The sequence below is a fragment of the Ranitomeya imitator genome, chromosome 9, assembly GCF_032444005.1.
Source record: "Ranitomeya imitator isolate aRanImi1 chromosome 9, aRanImi1.pri, whole genome shotgun sequence".
Lineage (NCBI taxonomy): Eukaryota > Metazoa > Chordata > Amphibia > Anura > Dendrobatidae > Ranitomeya > Ranitomeya imitator.
Window position 1 is genome coordinate 67,921,274 of NC_091290.1, and position 23,311 is coordinate 67,944,584.

General features: G+C 47.7%; 1 protein-coding gene across 1 annotated transcript in view; it reads right to left on the reverse strand.

Annotated features, from left to right (window-relative positions):
* Window positions 1-279: 279 nt before the first annotated feature.
* The window catches only part of LIN7C (lin-7 homolog C, crumbs cell polarity complex component), a 28,821-nt gene continuing 5,789 nt past the window's right edge, over window positions 280-23,311 (reverse strand). The window contains exons 3-5 of the mRNA XM_069738884.1: window positions 17,315-17,386; window positions 13,152-13,361; window positions 280-695 (exon numbers count right to left, since the gene is read on the reverse strand). Of these exons, the coding sequence (XP_069594985.1) occupies window positions 540-695; window positions 13,152-13,361; window positions 17,315-17,386 (438 nt within the window). The 3' untranslated portion in view covers window positions 280-539. The remainder of the gene's footprint in view (window positions 696-13,151; window positions 13,362-17,314; window positions 17,387-23,311) is intronic.

The window sequence follows — 23,311 nt, forward strand, 5'->3', positions numbered from 1 at the left end:
TATACCCCAGTGTGAGCTCCGAGACTCCGTTCTGCTCTACATTGATTCCTAAAATATTTTGTCACTACCCCATTGCACGATATTAGCAGGAGAACACGTCCTCTGCAGTAATGGTGAGCGCGTGTCCGGACCCCCATGACAGAGGGGCTTCAGGAGGCAGCAGATAGCAGTGATGTGGGGCGGACACTGCCGGGGCTGCCACCAATATACAGGACCCCGTCTGCGGCACCTATGTGCCCCCACATCCCCCATGGTGCCTGCCCAATAACACAGAGGGGGTTGGTTGCAGAAAACATTTAGGAAAACCACAAAGTCTACAAGTGTAGAATTACATCACCATATTAAAAATGCCGTTTTTTTAGGTTGTTTGACTTAAAAAATGAGGGTCATCAAAAATCTCCCTGTAAACGTGTGAACATTCCTGGATCTGTAGGGTCCCGGCTCTGCACCGTGCGCGGTAGTGGTGGTCCACAGGGATCGTCAGCGATTCTTCAGTGCTGCAGAACAGTCTGGGTCTTGTCTGCACATCGCACTCCCTCCTAGTTCTGCTGCCTGCGTTTTGCTGATCTCATCTTTTCAAAGCGGGATTCCATTTCTTCCAGCACTCGAGGGGTGTACCGGACCACCAGCTTTACCTTCCCTTGGGCAGCTTTCAGGAGCTCGACAGCTTTCTCGTGATGCTCGCCCTCCACGCTCTGTACAGGAGACAAGTATCAGTATTGTGCCGCCATCATGTGCTCGTGTTACTATGTCACCTATGGTTATACACAAGAGATAGGAGCCGGAGTGATGGCGCCTCACGGTGCATGAAGGGTGCAATAGGCACACGTCCAGCTGGGGATGGCACCATGCCGCTACAACACCAGGAATGTAGGGCTGGGGCTGATCTGACAACTGCCCCCCTCAGTGGTGACATCCACTGTCCCGCTCGCCCCCATGGTGAGATCCACTGTCCCGCTCCCCCCATGGTGAAATCCACTGTCCCGCTCCCCCCATGGTGAAATCCACTGTCCCGCTCCCCCCATGGTGAAATCCACTGTCCCGCTCCCCCCATGGTGAAATCCACTGTCCCGCTCCCCCCATGGTGAAATCCACTGTCCCGCTCGCCCCCATGTATGAAATCCTTCAGTTGCCTAAATTATGATAGACAAAAAAGTTGTCCAGAATTAAATAAAACATGGATTATTTTTACACAAACAGCCCCACACCTACAGCTTATGTCTGGTATTGCCCTCCTATGATGAGAAGTAAATAGAGGGGAGCTGCAGTACCACACATAACCTGAAAACAAGTGTGGCAGTGTATATAGATTTGTTTTTTTTTAAAGCAGCCATGTTTTTTTTTTTTGCCTAATCCTAGACAACCACTTTAAGGTTTAGTCTATAAACTTTCTAGCTCTGCTTTTATGGGGCGTTCTACAATTTTTTTTAACTAAGTGCATTAAAAAAAACCCTTTCTGATAAAGCGTTCCCTCACCTCTGTCACCCAGTGCTAGCCCCGCGCTTCTGGCAGTTTAGTGGAGGTCTCCACACACGGACCCTCACAGATCAAAACTTCAAAAAAAAAGTCTGCCCCGAAATACTCTGTGCTGAAGCCCCACAGCTCAGGCCAGGGGGGCAGTTCATCTAAGGAGACATTGTCCTCCATGGCTCGAGGCTCGCGGCAGGGCCGCAGTATGTCAGCGATAGACCCTGCTCCTGCCTGGAGCATACACCACTGCCATCACTCGCTCGCTGCCCATAAACTACCACCACAGAAGAATTCCGCTATTCCCCCATACGTGTGAGGCTGCGGAGCGCCAGCAGAGCGCTCAGGGGACCGTCACATTCCCATCCATTTAGTCAGGTAAAGGCCACTAGAAGAGAATCCTAGCCTCCATTGTCTCCGATTTCCCAATATATGCACACAGCCCGGAAATCAGGAACAGCCTCCCAAATGCACAGATCTGAAAGCACGAGACCCTGCTGCTGTGTACAGCATATCCGCTGTGTAATACGGCCACTGGCGAGCTATGCTGGCACTCACCGACTCCATCTAGTGGTCAGAGCCTTACAAGGGTCATCCGGGAAAGTGCAGCAGATGTGATAAAAAGACAAAAACCACAAACGCCTCCCATCTCCCTCATCCATCCACAGAGGGGCGTTCATGCTCTTTGTTTGCAAGCTTCCTGCACATAACTACTGCAACCAATTAGTGGCAACGTTACCAACATCATGGCTCCCATCAGGGAGCACAGAAATTTCTCACGCTGGACACAGAGGTGCTGCAAGCGATGAGCTTGACAGGGAGCGCCGCAAGCGATGGGCTCGACAAGGAGCGCCGCAAGCGATGTGCTCGACAGGGAGCGCCGCAAGCGATGGCCTCGACAGGGAGCGCCGCAAGCGATGTGCTCGACAGGGAGCGCCGCAAGCAATGACCTCGACAGGGAGCGCCGCAAGCAATGTGCTCGACAGGGAGCGCCGCAAGCAATGTGCTCGACAGGGAGCACCGCAAGCAATGTGCTCGACAGGGAGCACCGCAAGCAATGTGCTCGACAGGGAGCGCCGCAAGCAATATGCTCGACAGGGAGCGCCGCAAGCAATATGCTCGACAGGGAGCACCGCAAGCAATGTGCTCGACAGGGAGCGCCGCAAGCAATGTGCTCGACAGGGAGCGCCGCAAGCAATGTGCTCGACAGGGAGCGCCGCAAGCAATGTGCTCGACAGGGAGCCCGGCAAGCAATGTGCTCGACAGGGAGCACCGCAAGCAATATGCTCGACAGGGAGTGCGGCGACCAATAAATGGTTACAGCAGTTACGTTCTGTGGGTCTGTAAACAGACTGTCAGCTCCTGTGCTGGATCTCAAGGGAAGAGAAGAGTGAATATCTAATATATAATTGCCTAGAATACTACTTCCTGCAATTTGTGCCAACTTCCGTGGCTTTGTCCGGAGCTAATGTCCGGAGCTAATGTCCGGAGATAAGTGACGTCAACAGTGTCCAGTGTCTGATTGGTTGCCGCCTGCTGCGAGCGACCAATCAGAAACGTGCCGTACTGTGACACACTCCGCCCGCCATTTTGGTGTGATTTTTGAATTTTTACCTCACAGCAAGTTTCTACTGCGTGGAGGCGGGCCCAGTGACGTTGCTCTTCAAGCTCCTGCCGAATTTCGTCAAAAAAATGATAATACCATTTACCAAAACTATATATATTTAGTTGTGAAGTGGTTCAGTGACATTTTCACACCAATTTTGAACTTTTGTTTGGTGTTTTCTCCATATACTGCCTATTATTTTTGTTCTTTCTTACTATTATTTATTAATTGTATTATTCTTACATTTGAATAAATAAAGTATATATGGATTCTAGACTCCCGATTCTTCAGAATCGGGCTGCCATCTAGTACCATATATTCTCATGTATAAGCCGAGTTTTTCAGCACATTTTTTTGAGCTGAAAATGCCCCCCCGGCTTATACATGAGAGTTATTATTCCAGAAAGACGGTGGGGAAGGGGGAGCGTCGGAGCAACTGGTCACAGATGCAGGAGCCGGTGTGCCCACTTCTAAAGAGAAATGAATATTCACTTTGCGTAGGCGTGGATTGAATATTCATTACCTTAATAAGTGGGGACACATGATCACTCAGCCGGAAGAGATGCTGGCGCCGGAAGGAGATGCAGCGAGGGAGCGCAGAGAAGGTAAGTAGGATGTTTTTTTTTTTTTATAGGAACCATGCATACAGGACGGGGATAAGGAGTCATGCATACAAGGACAGGGACGGGGAGCCATGCATACAAGGACGGGGAGCCATGCATACAAGGACAGGGAGGGGAAGCCATGCATTGAAGGACGGGGATAAGGTGCCATGCATACAAGGACGGGAAAGGGAGCTATGTATACAAGGACGGGGATAAGGAGCCATGCATACAAGGACGGGACAGGGAGCCATGCAGACAAGGCCAGGGACGGGGAGCCATGCATACAAGGCCAGGGACGGGGAGCCATGCATACAAGGCCAGGGACAGGGAGCCATGCATACAAGGCCAGGGACGGGGAGCCATGCATACAAGGCCAGGGACGGGGAGCCATGCATACAAGGCCAGGGACGGGGAGCCATGCATACAAGGCCAGGGACGGGGAGCCATGCATAGAAGGACGGGGAGCCATGCATACAAGGACGGGGATGGGGAGTCATGCATACAAGGACAGGGACAAGGAGCCATGCATACAAGGACAGGGACGGGGAACCATGCATACAAGGACGGGGATAGGGAGCCTTGCACACAAGAACAGGGATGAGGAGCCATGCATACAGGGACATGGATGGGGAACCATGCATACAAGGACGGGGATAGGGAGCCTTGCACACAAGAACAGGGATGAGGAGTCATGCATACAGGGACAGGGACGGGGAGCCATGCATACAAGGACGGGGATGGGGAGCCATGCATATGTGGCACCCCTAGGGGTATTTGCCACAAAAATAGTTACTGACACTAAATACAAATATTAAGATAGCAAAACTGCACTACCACCTCCGGCCAGAAGGGGGAGCTCCAGAGACTCCCCTTGATCCATTCTGGTCTGAGAGAAGAAATGGCAGTTGGGCTAAGGAGCTGAAAGTGAGAGGTCATACAGCTGAATTTTTAACAGCCCTATGACGGTTTCCAGGCCCAAATCACCGGCCTGAGGAGAAGAGGGACAGAGAAAAAGGACATTGTGAGAACCGGGTAGCATTAATCACTACCCAGAACAGGCGCAAAGACGGATACCGGATCCGCGGCTGTATTCATTATATATAATACAGCAACCGGAAAAAAGTGAGGTGATATCAGCTTCACTAGGGCCGGACGCAGCAACAGACACAGAGTTCAGCGGTACTCCCGGAGGGGGTAAGCCGATAAAAGGACTTGGGTTGCCCGTCGAACCGGGGCCCGGAGGGGACAGATTGGGCCGGCAGCCAGTTCACATACAGCAGCAGGGCCACACAGATATTGCGTACAATAAGAGGCGAAGACCCCGGCAGGGTCAAAGTAACTCAGAGTTCCCATACAGACTCCGGTGACAGGACTGGTTGTAAATCCTTTTTTGTTAAAGTAAACTGGTTAAACGTTTCAGTGCCTCAGTCTTTCATTTGGACAATAGCCATCTATCCAGGATTGGGATCATCACTGCTGGGAGAACCTGCTGCTGATCAAGTAAGTGCCTGTTCCCTCACGATACCCTTTACACTGTGCATTGCCTGAGGCCACAGCACCGGGTCAAGCCACCCGTGACATTCCCCTCAAGAGACAGACCCCATTGGTCCGGTGCTGGGTATCCCGGTCTCCTGGGCGTCACAATTGGCGTCACGAACAGGATCGAGCCAGCCCGTATACCGGGTATTGTGTGCCGTGATTGGAGCCCAAAACTTTGAAAACTTGGATGAAAAATCGTGAAAATTGACTTTATTAAAGAAAATTCCATTTCCCATTAAAAACTATTGAAAGTGACTTTTCCCCATTGGTTATAATGGAGTAAAGATGGCCGCCATCCCCTGAGGTAATCACCTTATAACCGTTAGGCGCGAGACTGTTAATTGAGCTACGCCATTACCTGAGCCCCAGTCTAACTGAAAAACTTCAGAATCCGCCATTACAGAGCGCGCGGCGGGCGGGAGCAGCAGGGGGCGTGTCATTGTGGGCGGCACCAAGCTGAGCGCTCTGACGTCAGAGCAAGGCGAAAACCAATCCTGCTGCACAGCAGATCGAATCTACACTATCCCGACGGAAGAGGAGGACCGGAAGGGTCCGGATTAACTAAGGGGGCACAGTATGTCGCAGCACGGAGACGCCGCAGCACCCGGCGGCGCTAATGCAGCTGAAAGACAGAGTGTCGATAGAGCGTCTGGTAGCGCAGCGGTGCAAGGAGTGGCGCCCATCATGCCGGTGCTGATGCCATATACCCCAGGTGGCCCGTGGCTTCCAATGTATGAAGGTGAGCCTAATACCCTTGACGATTTCAGAGAAAAGATGCTGGCCCATTTTAACATGTTCCCCGTGGGTGAAGTTCAGCGTGTTAGTCTCCTGATGATGCAGTTAAGTGGCCATGCTAAGCGAGAAGTCACAGCATGGGCAGCTGATCTAAAAGGCACTGTTGAACGCATATTTGCTGGATTAAAAGCTACATTTGAAACCACTGCCAGCAGCAAAGCTAAAATACGATTCTTTAATTGCAAACAAAAAGTTAATGAGGGCGTGAGAGACTTGGCCTTAAACCTGCAGGAAGCCCTTAAATCACTTACACTGGCTGAACCCATTTTTAACACCGGAGCGGATAAACTGCTAAGAGATCAATTTATGGAGGGACTCTACACCCCTTCTCACCGGGGGCATGTGAGCATGCTTGTTTTTAAGAACCCTGAATTGACATTTGCTCAATTACGTCTCCAGCTGGCAGAGGCACCTCGGGATCAGGATCCTGCGCAACCTATGGCAGAGGCACCTCAACAACAGGGAGTGCCAGTGACATCAGCTATGTCCGGGGCCATTGCTAAGCCCCTGAGGCCCAGTACTAATGAGGCTCTTCAACAAAAGCTTGACTCTTTAACTGATGTTTTTGCTTCAATGGCTAAAACCATGCAGGAGATGAGAGGACCCAAGATAGAGTTCGCAAACCGTAGAGAGGATGTTCCATGGATGAGACCCCGGAGATACCCGACATGGAGAGGACGACCCCGCGACCGCTACCAACCGGATGGACAGCCCATTTGCCGCCGTTGCCAGCAGCCAGGCCACTTTGCACGAGATTGTGATTTAAACGGGAATCCCCTGTGAATGCGGGCCGCTACGCAGGAATGAACTTTCAAGGCCAAACACCCTGGCACGACAGGTACATCGGAGGACGACCCATTATCCCTATCGTGCTGGACGGAATTCCCCTCAACGCTTTGCTGGACACAGGTTCCCAGATTTCATCTATACCGTATATCCTTTATAAGAGGTACTGGGCTGATGCAGATATTGATAAAGGGCCCTCTGATGTTGAACTAGATATATGGGCCAGTAATGGTAAGTTGGTACCGAAACTAGGATTCAGGGAGATGACCATAAAGATTGGTAAAGTAGAATTGAAGAAACAGGGTATAATTGTTGTTGATGTTGACCGGCGGAACTGTGAACCAACTGTATTGATAGGAATGAATGTGTTAGAGAACTGCTTTTCCGAAGTTATTTCTGTCTTACAGCAAATTGCTGAAACTGCCCAATCCTGCCAGCAGAGAGTTCTCCAAAGGGAAATAAAAGTATTGATGTTAAGGCAACAGGTAGAAGTTGCAGGTGGAGAAATCGGCAGTGTGAGGGTAAGTGATCCAACATCTATTGTAATCCCACCAAAAACAGAAATGCTGGTATGGTGTAGAGCAGCCATTGGTACTAAGGGACGAGATTATCAAGCCTTAATAGAACCAGTGTACACCGACAGCAGGCCCACTATACTCACAGCACGAGGGGTAGTCGAGGTACACCGGGGACGAGTGCCGGTACGACTTTTGAACTGTGGAGAGGAAGAGGTCACTTTGCCAAGGTATGCTACAGTGGCAAAGCTATATACTGTTGACAACAATGCCATCACAACCATTGAGCCCTTAGAACCAACCTGTCAGGTGGAAGGCAACGGCTCAGACGGAGAATTGGAGGATTGGTGTCAACAGCTACACGTGGGCATAAATTCAACACCTACCCATCAAAAACAAGGGGTGTATAGGCTAGTGACGGAATATGAACAAGTCTTCAGTAAACACCCATTGGACTTCGGACGGATAGAAGGGGTAGAACACACAATCCCCACCAGTGACCATTCCCCAATAAAAGAAAGATATAGACCCATACCGCCCGCTCACTATCAATGTGCAAAAGATATGCTGAGGGAGATGAAACAGGCCGGGGTAATAAGAGACAGCTGTAGCCCCTGGGCGGCCCCTCTAGTGCTTGTCAAAAAAAAAAGGACGGAACCATGAGAATGTGCGTAGACTACCGGCGGATTAATAACATCACCCATAAAGACGCCTACCCCTTGCCTAGGATAGAAGAGTCCTTGACTGCTTTGAAATCTGCTAATTATTTTTCCACCTTAGACTTAACAAGCGGGTATTGGCAAGTCCCTGTGGCTGAGAGAGATAAGGAAAAGACGGCATTCACCACACCAATGGGTCTATGTGAATTTAATCGCATGCCATTCGGACTCTGCAACACATCCGGTACCTTCCAGCGGCTGATGGAATGCTGCCTCGTACACAAGAACTTCGAGACTGTCCTCCTGTACCTAGATGATGTGATCGTCTACTCAAAGACTTACGAACAACACTTAATAGACCTGGCAGAAGTGTTCGAAGCCTTATCCAGGTATGGCATGAAAATCAAGCTATCCAAATGTCACCTTCTCAAGCCAAAGGTACAGTACCTGGGACACATCGTGAGTTCGGAGGGAGTAGCACCGGATCCCGAGAAAATAAGCGCCATAAGGGATTGGCCAAGACCTACCAACGCAAAAGTAGTGAGGCAATTCCTGGGATTGGTGGGTTACTATCGCAGATTTATAAAAGGATTTACCAAATTGCCAGCACCCTTGCAAGACGCCTTGGTAGGGCAGACGAAGAAACCTTCAAACCGAAACCCTCCTTTTCAGTGGAACGATGAAAGGGAAGACTCATTTGAACAACTAAAGAAGGCACTAACCGGAGAAGAGGTTCTGGCATACCCAGATTACCATCAACCTTTCATCCTCTACACCGATGCCAGTAATGTGGGACTAGGAGCGGTGCTGTCACAAAAGCAAGAAGGTCGGGAGAAAGTCATCGCCTTTGCAAGTAGAAAGCTCCGGCCTACTGAAAGAAATCCAGAAAATTATAGCTCCTTCAAATTGGAACTACTGGCAGTAGTTTGGGCTGTGACTGAACGTTTCAAACACTATCTGGCCGCTGCAGAATTTATTGTCTATACTGACAACAATCCGTTGACCCACCTGGACACAGCCAAATTAGGTGCGTTAGAACAGCGATGGATAGCCCGGTTATCTAATTACAACTTCAATATCAAGTATCGAGCAGGTCGCAAGAATGGAAATGCCGATGCCCTATCCCGGATGCCACACTTGAGAGATGTAGAAGAAGAAACGGGGGAGCTTGAAGAAATTGAACTACCAGCCTTCCATCATCCCAAGGCGAAACATCATCAGTCAAGTACCTATCAGAAACAACAAGAGGTGAATTTTAATCCGTTAGCACACCATAGATGGGCTGACACCCAAGACAGCAATCCGGCTGTGAAGTTGGTGAAGGAACTGTTAACTGAGCAAAGTGCATATCCCGATGAGGATGCCCCAGAAGAGACGCATCAACTCTGGAAAGAGAGAGGCAAAATGTTCCTGTATCAAGGGAAGCTCTGTAGAAGGTACACCAATCCGAAAACACATGAATTGGTTTGGCAGATTAATCGTGCCTAAACAAGATGTGAAGATGGTCCTCGAAGCTTACCATAATGGTGCTGGTCACTTCGGTTGGAAAAAGTTAGAAGTACTTCTAAGAGAAAGATTTTATTGGGTCGGGATGAGAAAATCAATCGAACAGTGGTGCAGAAATTGTGGCCCGTGCAACCTCAGAAGAAACGATCAAAAGAACCAAAGAGCACCACTGCAGCCCATAATCACCAAACAACCACGTGAACTTGTAGCCATAGACCACGTGAAGTTAATACCAAGCCGGTCCGGCTATGTCTATGCCTTGACCATCGTGGACCATTATTCACGCTTCTTGGTAGTAGTACCCGTAAAAGATCTGACAGCAAAAACAGCAGCCAAAGCGTTCCAAACGTACTTTTGTAGACCCCATGGATATCCGGAACAGGTTCTCACCGACCAAGGTACAGCCTTTGAATCAGAGATCTTCAGAGAATTCTGTAATATGTATGGTTGCAAAAAGATCCGGACGACGGCCTATCATCCACAAACAAACGGCTTATGCGAGAAGATGAACCATATTGTAATAGAACTACTAAAGACTTTACCTGAGACAGAAAGGAATCAATGGCCAGAGAAATTGCCTGACTTGGTGGATCTGTATAATCATGTCCCGGTGAGCTCCACCAACTGCACCCCAGCTTACCTTATGCGTGCAAGACCCGGCCAATTACCAATCGATCTAGAAATGGGAATTCTGAAACCAGACGCAGAAGTCCAAGACTCCAATTGGGATATCATACGGCAAAAGCAGTATCGCCAAGTGCAAGAGAGTGTTGAAAGAAGCCTTCAGCAAACTAGAGAAAGACAAGAGCGAACTTTCAACCAGAATGCTCTAGCGACCCCATTAAGACCGGGTGACCAAGTGCTCAAGAGAAATCGTCGAACCAATAAACTAGACAATCAGTGGGAAGCCGTACCCTACACAGTTTTACCAACAAGAATGGATAATCCTAAAATGTGTCTCATTAGCAAAAACGGGGGCTTATCATCTGTACTAGTGTCAAGAGACAATCCTAAATTATGTCCGGAAGCATTGAAAGAGACAGAAGTTGTCCAGCCAGAACCAGAAGTTATTCAACCCATGCAGGTCCAACCAGTAAAGGAAAAAGAAGAGGAAATGTATCACACCTGTATAGGAGACTTTCCCAAAACCCTACTAACATACCATGGTGCAGTAGTGGTTCCCATGGTGGCCTTTTACCCAACACCGAACCCAATACCAGAAGTCCCAAGACAGGAAGAGGCTGACCCCGTACTACAGGAGGTTCCAGGCCAGGAAGAACAGATTCCTGATCAGAGTAATCCCATTCACGGTGGACTTGCCAACTCCATAGTCATGGAATTATCTTTAGCAGAGCGGGCAGATACTACATCCGCAGTAGACAGTAGTACACCACATGAAGAGACACCGCTATTACGTAGATCACAGCGTAGTACCCAGGGTCAATTACCGGCCAGGTATGCAGATTACCAATTATAAAACTATAGTCATTGTTATCATTCTGCAACGTTTAAGCCCAGTACCTACAGAGACTTGTCTGTATGAACTTCTTGCATATTCTTGAACTTGTTATCAGCCCGGAGGCACTAAATCAAAGCTCCGGAAAGACTGCTTTTTGAACTTTGCTTTTTGCTCTTTTTGAACTTTCTTTAGACTTTATATTGACAACTTCGTTGGAAAAATGAAACTAAATTCCTGGACACAAAGTGCAGTGCCTTTCCTAGTACCTTCAAGGATAGGACTGTATTAATGGACGCTATTTGAAGTGACTTTTTACAGAACTCTATTTTTGTTTCCTTGAGTGGTTTTTGTAACTTTTCATTTTTAAGACTCTGTACATATTAATTGTTATTTCAAAATGTTATCGTCCCACAGTCCCGGAGTACTGTTCTTAACTAAGGGGGAATGTGGCACCCCTAGGGGTATTTGCCACAAAAATAGTTACTGACACTAAATACAAATATTAAGATAGCAAAACTGCACTACCACCTCCGGCCAGAAGGGGGAGCTCCAGAGACTCCCCTTGATCCATTCTGGTCTGAGAGAAGAAATGGCAGTTGGGCTAAGGAGCTGAAAGTGAGAGGTCATACAGCTGAATTTTTAACAGCCCTATGACGGTTTCCAGGCCCAAATCACCGGCCTGAGGAGAAGAGGGACAGAGAAAAAGGACATTGTGAGAACCGGGTAGCATTAATCACTACCCAGAACAGGCGCAAAGACGGATACCGGATCCGCGGCTGTATTCATTATATATAATACAGCAACCGGAAAAACGTGAGGTGATATCAGCTTCACTAGGGCCGGACGCAGCAACAGACACAGAGTTCAGCGGTACTCCCGAAGGGGGTAAGCCGATAAAAGGACTCGGGTTGCCCGTCGAACCGGGGCCCGGAGGGGACAGATTGGGCCGGCAGCCAGTTCACATACAGCAGCAGGGCCACACAGATATTGCGTACAATAAGAGGCGAAGACCCCGGCAGGGTCAAAGTAACTCAGAGTTCCCATACAGACTCCGGTGACAGGACTGGTTGTAAATCCTTTTTTGTTAAAGTAAACTGGTTAAACGTTTCAGTGCCTCAGTCTTTCATTTGGACAATAGCCATCTATCCAGGATTGGGATCATCACCGCTGGGAGAACCTGCTGCTGATCAAGTAAGTGCCTGTTCCCTCACGATACCCTTTACATTGTGCATTGCCTGAGGCCACAGCACCGGGTCAAGCCACCCGTGACATCCCCCTCAAGAGACAGACCCCATTGGTCCGGTGCTGGGTACCCCGGTCTCTCGGGCGTCACACATACAAGGACGGGGATGGGGAGCCATGCATACAAGGACGGGGATGGGGAGCCATGCATACAAGGACAGGGAGCAATGCATACAAAGACAGGGACAAGGAGCCATGCATACAAGGACGGGGATAGGGAGCCTTGCACACAAGAACAGGGATGAGGAGCCATGCATACAGGGACAGGGACGGGGAACCATGCATACAAGGACGGGGATGGGGAGCCATGCATACAAGGACGGGGATGGGGAGCCATGCATACAAGGACAGGGAGCAATGCATACAAAGACAGGGACAAGGAGCCATGCATACAAGGACGGGGATAGGGAGCCTTGCACACAAGAACAGGGATGAGGAGTCATGCATACAAGGATAGAGATGAGGGGACAATGCATACCCGGCTTATACTCGAGTTAATAAGTTTTCCCAGTTATTCGTAGCAAAATTAGGTGCCTCTGCTTATACTCGGGTCGACTTATACGGTAATTTATTTTGTCATTTTAGCACCTGCTGCATTTTTAAAAACATTTCAAAAGGTGGATGAGCCCCATTAAAACTGTATTCTCATTTAAAGCATTTGTCGCATATCAACAGGATACACCCACATACCTGATAGGTGGGGATCATATGGGGCTTGGTTAGGCACCACCCAGCAGTTACATCATGGGGGGCACTCAGGCACAGGTGAAGGCAGTCCACTGTTTATCTTAACACTCATCAGGGTTATCATTTTATCATTACTATGCTATGTTTTTTTTCCCAGCAGAGGTTTTAGTAAGTTAGGGGCCATATTGATTTTCTGAAATCTTCTTTTGCGCTGATCTAATCTACAGTTGTTTTTTTTTTACTGAACTTTATTTATGTACAATACAGTGAGCAAAGATTCCTTACCACTCCATTAACGGAGAGCAGCTGGTCTCCACGCTTCAGGCCTCCGTGTCTATCTGCTATGCCACCGGGGATAATACGAGAAATATAAATGGGAGAGTTTTGCTCTTTTCCTCCCATTATGTTGAATCCCAGACCTTCTTCTGTTTTAGGGAGTTCAACAACCCGAGGGTGAGAATGTCCTTCACTGGCAGCAAAAGCCGCCACTGTAGCCTGGAGGAAAGAGTAAACCTTACATAAATCACTGCACATGAGGAAAAAAGGGCAAAAAGCGTAGGGCATAGCGGCATGGGATGTAGCGATACAGGAGGACACAGCAGCGTGGGATATAGTAATAGATACAGGAGGACAGAGCAGCTTGGGATATAGTAATAGATACAGGAGGACACAGCAGCGTGGGATATAGTAATAGATACAGGAGGACACAGCAGCTTGGGATATAGTAATAGATACAGGAGGACACAGCAGCTTGGGATATAGTAATAGATACAGGAGGACACAGCAGCGTGGGACATAGTAATAGATACAGGAGGACACAGCAGCGTGGGACATAGTAATAGATACAGGAGGACACAGCAGCGTGGGATATAGTAATAGATACAGGAGGACACAGCAGCGTGGGATATAGTAATAGATACAGGAGGACACAGCAGCGTGGGACATAGTAATAGATACAGGAGGACACAGCAGCCTGGGACATAGTAATAGATACAGGAGGACACAGCAGCCTGGGATATAGTAATAGATACAGGAGGACACAGTAGCCTGGGATATAGTAATAGATACAGGAGGACACAGCAGCCTGGGATATAGTAATAGATACAGGAGGACACAGCAATGTGGGATATAGTAATAGATACAGGAGGACACAGCAGCCTGGGATATAGTAATAGATACAGGAGGACACAGCAGCCTGGGATATAGTAATAGATACAGGAGGACACAGCAGCCTGGGATATAGTAATAGATACAGGAGGACACAGCAGCCTGGGATATAGTAATAGATACAGGAGGACACAGCAGCCTGGGATATAGTAATAGATACAGGAGGACACATCAGCCTGGGATATAGTAATAGATACAGGAGGACACAGCAGCCTGGGATATAGTAATAGATACAGGAGGACACAGCAGCCTGGGATATAGTAATAGATACAGGAGGACACAGCAGCCTGGGATATAGTAATAGATACAGGAGGACACAGCAGCCTGGGATATAGTAATAGATACAGGAGGACACAGCAGCCTGGGATATAGTAATAGATACAGGAGGACACAGCAGCCTGGGATATAGTAATAGATACAGGAGGACACAGCAGCCTGGGATATAGTAATAGATACAGGAGGACACAGCAGCCTGGGATATAGTAATAGATACAGGAGGACACAGCAGCCTGGGATATAGTAATAGATACAGGAGGACACAGCAGCCTGGGATATAGTAATAGATACAGGAGGACAAAGCAGCGTGGGATATAGTAATAGATACAGGAGGACAAAGCAGCGTGGGATATAGTAATAGATACAGGAGGACACAGCAGCGTGGGATATAGTAATAGATACAGGAGGACAAAGCAGCCTGGGATATAGTAATAGATACAGGAGGACAAAGCAGCGTGGGATATAGTAATAGATACAGGAGGACAAAGCAGCGTGGGATATAGTAATAGATACAGGAGGACACAGCAGCGTGGGATATAGTAATAGATACAGGAGGACAAAGCAGCGTGGGATATAGTAATAGATACAGGAGGACAAAGCAGCGTGGGATATAGTAATAGATACAGGAGGACAAAGCAGCGTGATATATAGTAATAGATACAGGAGGACAAAGCAGCTTGAAGGGAGGGGTGGGAGAGGGGGAAAAAAAGGGGGAAAAGTGGATAAAGGGGGATTGGCGTGGATTAGGAAATGTCAGGATCAGGAATGTCTTCTTTAGCAGCAGCAGGAACACCAGCAGTGATAGCATAGGCTTGAAAGTGTGTGTCACCACAAGGCCCAGCACAGCGCACAGAAGGACAGTGACTGCCCAGTAAGTCTGCAGGCAGCATGAGGAAGTACAGGGCAGTCACTGGGGGAGACAATGGTGTCTGTACACTGATTGGTGCAATCGATGAGTTGGCCCTGGTGATGCCGTGGTTGCTAGGCTCCAGCTTATGATCGGTGCTCTTACAGCTCCAATCATAGGCTGGACATCAATGTTTCAATCAATTTCATTGCCTGAAACACTAATAATGCTGTGAATTGAACAGCCAATCACAGCAATCATAGTTGCGAGGGGGCGTCTCCACTCCCCAGGAAGATGACTCCATATGCAAACAGAAACAGCAGGCGCTTAGTCACAGTGATCGCATGAATGACATGACGTATATATACTGCATTGGTCAGGAACTCCTTCCCGACCATAACACATATATACTGCAAATGTTGAGAAAACCTTAATAATAGAATCATGAAGAAGATGTCTACCATACTGCCACCCAGTGGAAAAATAATGGTATAACAGAGCCTTAATAGGAAGTGGTGTTGAGGAGTGCCTGTCCTGCCGGAGACTGCAGTTGGGCAGTGATACTTTATATTACCGTCTTCAAAATCCTATTCCAATATGTAGTAGATGTATTTAATAATAATAATAATATTCGTAAATACCTCTGATTAGAAACGTAGCTTAGTTTTTCTGATTTGCCATGTCTCTTTCTTCATGTGCAGGCCTTGCAGAACCTTAGGTATCCATGGTTACGACCACTGATACAGTGACATCTAGCTGCTAGTGGTCGTAACCATGGATATCTAAGGTCCTGCAACGCCTGCACATGAGGAAAGAGACATGGCAAATCAGAAAAACTATACTACATTTCTCACTGGAGGTATCTGCTAATATTAGTATTACAACTACTACATATTGGGATAGAATCTTGGATATGGGAACACCCCTTTAAGTATCCAACTCAATTATTCTGTGGGTGTGTAAAGGTGCAGGTTATAAGCTGAAAATACAATTTCCCTGGCAACAATATAATGTACAGTATAATGCCAATCTCGCGCATGGGTATAAAGAGGAGGCCTCTAAGCCTCGCCTTAATGTCCGTCCTGGAAGGAAACACTCATCCGTATGGACATACCCCATGCAGAACTAGCACCTGACCTAGTCCTCATGGGGGATCAGTGCTCTCAGGGGATGCAAACACTGGATCTGACGGAGCCCCCCACCTCCCTTAGTATCACCTTGTCGGGAAATAATCTAAGACATTAAACGTTTCAATGAACGTGTGGGCTGCACTATCCTCACTTGATGGTAAGACATGAACGGGTGCTTGTTCCCGTGGAGTGGACCACCCAGCTCCTTAAAATACCCATACCATACAGTCACTTGCAGGAGTCGCACCAGTAGGCACAAGATAGGCCTTGGCAGTGTTATTCATTCCCTCTCGCCCAGATAGTGCACCACACTGAGTGAAAACAGTGGACAAAATAAGTATTGAACACGTCACCAATTTTCTATGTATATAGATTTCTAAAGGCGCTATTGACATGACATTCTCACCAGATGTCGGCAACAACCCATTCAATCCACACAGGAAGTTAATCACCATAGATGTCCATACATTACGTGTAATAATGAGAATGTCACGGTGAAGAGTATTGAATAGGATTGTTACAGACATCTGGTGAGAATTTCATGTCAATAGCACCTAAAGAAATAGATTTTCTCAGAAAATTGTTGACATGTTCAATACATCACCCGGGAAGCACTGATGGCCATGTGCAAAGAAAGACAGTCTGATGGCAGAGCAAGAGAACATGGCTGATTCTGGAGGCAGTCTGGGCAGCACGTGTTCAGCTCTCAGCGGCTGGAGTGGCATTATTTCACCCGATCTATTAAGTATCACTCTTTGTGGACATGAGGAAAAAAATCTGGTGCCTCTTGGTGTGCATTAAACTCTGAGCAGCTGTCCAAGAACTTTCTAACAAGGAGTTCATGAGAGGCCTGAACACAACAATGGCTGAGGACCACACCAGGTGCCTGTAGGTACAATCTCTGAATCTGGGACCCTCGGGAGGCAGAAACAGATTATTGGAGGAATGGGTTTAGTGGGTTGTAGGATGCAGAAAGACATCCTAGTGGAAAGGAATGCTGGGAATATATGTCATTCTGGCCATTTTACCTTTGCGGTGGCATTGGCTCTCACTTCTGGGCTGCTATTGATGTCCACTGTCTCGTACACATGTTCATAGACCTGGAAGAAAGTCAAAACAGTAGTGAGGACAAATGCCCAGCTGGAAGGGCAAGTGGTCTCCTATAAATCATTTGTACACCAAGTTCTGCACAGCAGTTGTACAATAATAAATTACCACCTTTAAATCTTTTTTTCAGATGTTCTCCTTGATGCTGGGGGAACAGACACTATACAGAATCAGTCTTCTCCCCCCTCTGGCAGCTGACACTACAGTCCTTCCTACTGCCTCTCTAGGATTCTTTGTAATTGTAACGTAGCATCTCTGCTACTTCCCTGACAAGCAGGAGGCCATATTTATTGGCTGCTGTGCAATGATCAGTGTGCCTGGAAGTGGCTGTAGGAGAATGACTGCACATATGTGCCCACCAGCATACACGGCCAGTCGGTATCCGGCACGCGTCCTATTCTAATGGGACACGTACATAATATCTGCTAAGCTGTGCATATGACCTGGTAAAAATCAGCTAAGGCAACGTCATCCTCCATGAGCAAGCAAGAAGGTGAAGAACCCCTTTAGTGGTAAGACAACCCCCTGTTAGATAGCCACAAACAGGCAATCCTCCATGTGTTCAGGCTGTCTAACAGCCGCAAATCATGCATAATATACAAGCGCACCCGGATGCTCGGATAACACCTGAGCTTGCTCCAATAAGACGTTATCTGATCACATTCACTCATCACTTTTAACATAATCCAATTACATCTTGAAAGAAAAACAAAAGTAAATGCACGCCCGACCAGGCAGCCAAGAATGGGTGCTGTGTCCTCCAATGAAGACTACCAGAAACACATTTTATAGTGAGTACCAAAAATCTACTTTTCGCATTTGTCTCATTGGGGTCACAACCATGGGACCTCCCAAAGCTGACCCTTTGGTTGGAATGAAAAACCACAGAAGTGGTAAAGGACCACACCGATACGCTGTCTTACATAATTGAGGAACTGATGCCTGGAGAAGAACAGCCCAGGAAACTCACAGTCCACGCAGACTGCTCCCTAACCCTGAATGGGGGAGAACTGGCACCCGCCCTACAAGACTCGCTAATGGCTTATCTGATTCAGCGGCAGTCAGACCTCTGCCACAGCATACTGGGATGACCACAAGACCCCCGAACAGAGCGCTGGGAGACAGATAGGGAAGCACAGCTCTGACTACGTCAGATTACGCGAGAGCCTCTCAAGAAGATGACCAGTGAAGAACCTAAAGGAAGGAGAGCAATACATTGAAAAGGCAGAGAATCCTGCTAACAAGAAAGGAAGGTGCCGAATGCCAGACTACTATCCCATGGAAAGAGATCACTAGAAAGGAGAAAAATCACTAGAAAGCTGAAATAGAAGATTCTCACTGATTGGTGAATAGGGTGTGGCAGGTGGGGGAGGGAGACCAAAAGGCGACAGGCCCTACTAGAGATCTCCTGGATTCTGGGGAATAACTATGGCCACGAGTTCATCCAGCCTGTACACTCCGTCCTGACCCATGGCCTACAAACTAAATTCTGTTGGATCAGAAAGCTAAGGTAGGAACCTACAGGAGTGTCTTAAAAAATTACAGTATCACCAAAAGGTTCATTTATTTCAGTTCTTCAATACAAAAAGTGAAACTCATTATATAGAGAATCTATGACTCTATGGGGGTTAAGGTCAGGCGAGTTTGCTGGCAAATGAAGCACAGCGACACTGTTATTGTTTGTAAACCAGGTATTGGTGCTTTTGGCAGCGTGGACAGGTCCCAAGTCCTGCTGGAGAATGAAATTTCCATCTCCAAAAAGCTTGTCGGCAGAGGGAAGCATGAAGTGCTCTAAAATTTCCCAGTAGATGGCTGCGCTAACGTTGGTCTTGATAAAACACAGTGGACCTACACCAGCAGATGACATGGCTCCCCAAACATCACTGATTGCGGAAACTTCACACTAGACCTCCAGCAGCTTGGATTGTGGCCTCTCCACTCTTCCTCCAGACTCCGGGACCTTGATTTCAGATGAAATGCTAATTTTACTTTCTTCTGAAATCAACACCTTGGACCACTGACAACAGTCCAGTTCTTTTTCTCCTTGGCCCCAGGTAAGACGCTTCTGGTGTTGTCTATTGGTCATGAGTGGCCTGATATAAGGAATGCGACAGTTTAGCCCATGTCCTGGATACGTCTGTGTGTGGTGGCTCTTGAAGCAATGACTCCAGCAGCAGTCCACTCCTTGTGAATCTCCTTCAAATTTTTGAATGTCCTCTGTGGTTATCCCGGTTGCCTGTGCACCTTTTTCTACCACACGTTTTCCTTCCACTCAACTCCATTAATATGCTTGGATACAGCACTCTGGGAACAGCCAGCTTCTTTAGCAATGACCTTTTGTGGCTTACCCTCCTTGTGGAGTGTGTCAATGACTGCCTTCTGGACATCTGTCAAGTCAGCAGTCTTCCCCATGACTGTAGAGCCTACTGAAACAGAATAAGGGACCTTTTAAGCGCTTAGAGAGCCTTTGCAGGTGTTTTTTTGTTAATTATTCTAATTTACATAGATAATGACTTTTGGGTTTTGATTGGCTGTAAGCCATAATCATCAACAGAAATAAACACTTGAAATAGATCACTCTGTTTGTAATGACTTTATACAATATATGAGTTTCACTTTTTGTATTGAAGAACTGAAATAAATTAGCTTTTTGATGATATTCTAATTTTGTGAGAAGCATCTGTAGGTTTTGGGAGTCTATCCGTGCTCTATATAGGCATGCAAAAATATAAATAGGAGGATATTGCCATTTGAATGCAACTTATAGGTTTTCACCTATGAAACAGATGCTAAATTAAATAGCAGAAAAGTGACCCTTAAAGGCCTTTGTTTGCTAACCGTAGGCAGAAAACCTAAACTCGAAAAGGCCCACAGCCTTCCCAACTGCGGTCCCGACAATACTGCCGGTAAATTAAATAACCAAGAACAGCTGGTGCATGGGGCATCTGCCACGTTGAACAGGGGTTCTGGGCTCAAACCCTAGAATCCTAAGCAGAACCAGTCTTCACAATAATCAAACCAAGCTGGGAAAAGAAAATTCTGCTCTACTAAGGAAAGGCAAAGATTCACCTGAAATGTGGAAGAATCCACACATCTGCCCTGATCCATCACCTGTCGGGGGAAGCTCTAGTGTAAGAGGTAGGCAACTTGGGAGACCCTCAGAAGCGTAACATCTCCACACGATCCATCAAAAGTCGATAGTCTGAACAATCTGCATAAACACCAAAATGAAATGAATTTAGCCAGTGTTCCTATAGGAGGTAAGAGGATGGAACAATGCCAGTACTCTCCAACCCAGGCATCAAGGACTGTAGGTGAACAGGATTAGGATCAGGTGAAGGCAGAGAAAGCATAAAGGATAAAATCAAGTACTGAACAAGCCACCTCAAAAGGAAGGCCTCAATAGTCACCGAATGCAACTAAAAAAGTACTGCCCTACTCAGGAAGCATCGATCCTGGTGCATCTATCTGATCAACGGTCTCCTATCGGATGAAAATGCCTAAATGAGTGTAAGCCACCTGCATCCCATATTGCCAAGCATAAGAGATCTCCTGGGTAAGTCAGTAACCCCTGTCTCTAAAATTAGAGGAAATGTTCCTACTAAAGGCTGGAATCAAGAGGGAGCCCTCGTTCTTCAGCAGAATAGCCTGAGCAGGGCTACCTGGAATGCTTAAGGCATGCACTAAGTTGAGAGGTCTCTTCCAGAGACAAAAACACTGGTTGGAAGTTGAAGTCCTGCAACTTCGCCAAACCAAAAGGTCTTTGACTGCTCGTCGATAGGTCTGACCCACCTAGAACAAGATCAGAGAACTATTGTTCACCTGAATTACAAAAAGGGTCTGAATTAGATAGACTGACTCCCCTAGGGTGAGGGCTCAAGATATCCTCTGGTAGGTGTGTGCAAGCTGACCTACCAAACAGTATTCGCTAGACAGTGACTCGCCCTGGATAGTAGTCCTGGTGCCTACTGGATTACCTTTGTAATGACCTGTACAAAAAGACCCTGCTTGTGGTGCTGGCCTGCTTAGAAATAATAAATGGTCTGAATAAAGTCTTTGCAATCTGCAAAACTGACAGTCTCAGCCTGACTCCTGTCTGAAGAAGCATCTGTCCTGGGAAGTGGTCAGGGTCCTCCTAAGGACTGATTACATGCTACCTCCAACGGATGAGTCTGGCAATCTCTGCCTCCGCCGGATGAGTCTGGCAATCTCTGCCTCCGCTGTGACAAAGCTACAGCTCATCTAGGAGTGGAGTGTGCGAGTGACAACAAAAGGTGCAGGCAGTATCTGGAAGCCAAAACCAGGAGTGGGACAGTCAGGGGGAAGTATAATAGAAATACCTCACAATCTCTGGATTTATCACCCACTCCTGGTTTTGGCTTACAAATACTTAGGAAAAAAAAAAAAATCACCAAATACTGAGCGTCTGCGCGTGGCCTAAATCGCCACAGACTGAACGACTGAGAACCTGGGCCTATCTTGGTGTAACCACGGCTGTCTGGCAAACACAATCTGTCCCAGGTAAGGCCGTGATGGGCGCGACTGAACTTCCAGAACACCACTACTGTTGGTCGCCTGACTGACCAACCACTTGCTTGGTCCCGAAGAATGATTTCACATAACTGCAGGCAGCGCTATGAGGTGAAGTAGTGGCCATTGTACTAAAGGTGGTAAAGGTCCTGGCTGATAGTTCTAGTACCGCATCTAAGGTCTAGGGTACAGGTACAGAGGAGCTGAGGACCAATGCAAGGGAAGAGGCATATCCTCATACCAAGGTCACGTGGATCCCCTGGTCAGGTATCCCTCAGGTAGCTACAGGATACCTGACCTTGCAAGTTGCAACACAAGCAAGCATGCTAGGCAACTGGACAGTTATAAAAAAAGAAGGGGAGCCACTGGGATACTGAGCCTACCCGGTCCGAGATCGCAGTGATGACTAACAGGATTATGACTGAGGGCTGGAAGGAGGAGCGGGCACCTGTGGCAGAAAGGTGGTGTGGGCTCCTCTAATTGGTCAGAGAGTGGCCATATGCTGGCCCACTGATTGGCCAGTGAGCGGGGTTCACAAGCCACACTAACTGGCTGGGGGTGTGTGCACAGCGAACTTGCTGATTGGCTGTCAGAGAGACCACCACCGGACTCGCAAATTGACCATCAGGTGACCTTGATTGGCTTGGGGTATGAGAGCAGCAAACGAGCTCATCATAAAAAGTGATCTAGTGTGTGAATAGTGCAAGCTTACACCCAGGTTTGGTATACAGGGTGTACAGTGCATACTGCACCTAGTTTGCAGGCTACAAGATTAAACACCTAACGTGACACAGACCAACACCATACAGGACTTCTCCCAAAAAGCTGCACTCTTTCTCTGGAGCGGTGCCCACTCTAGAAGCTACCACCCCGAGAAGGAATAGAGGGAGGAAAAGGGTCATGACAGGGTTATACTTGCCTGTCCTGAACATCCAGACCCCTTTATCTTCCTCTCCACGCACTATGTGCGATGGCAGGCAAGAGATAGTTTGCCTTGCAGACCTCCACCCAAGTACCTGACTACTAACTGTACACGGACGTGAGAGGACACGACTGAGCAATTACAGCCTATATGGGTGAATCAGAGCACAGTTACACCCTGTTACCCTAGGACATCCATCTGAAACACAAAAAAGAAAAATGGCTAATGTCTAACCTAAGACAGGTCTGACAGACCTCGCCTCCGACTGACACCACAATAAACAGAGGAGCCTCAGGCTGGCAGGCGAGGTACAGTCTACAGGGGAGGAGCCAATCTTCAATTAGATGTATTAATGGTGTCGGCCTCCAGGTGGCAGCAGACTCTCTCATGGTTCTGTGTCCCCCAATGAGAAGAATGATGGCATTACGCACCAGACGGCTGCTTGTAGGACGGGTTACACAAGCAA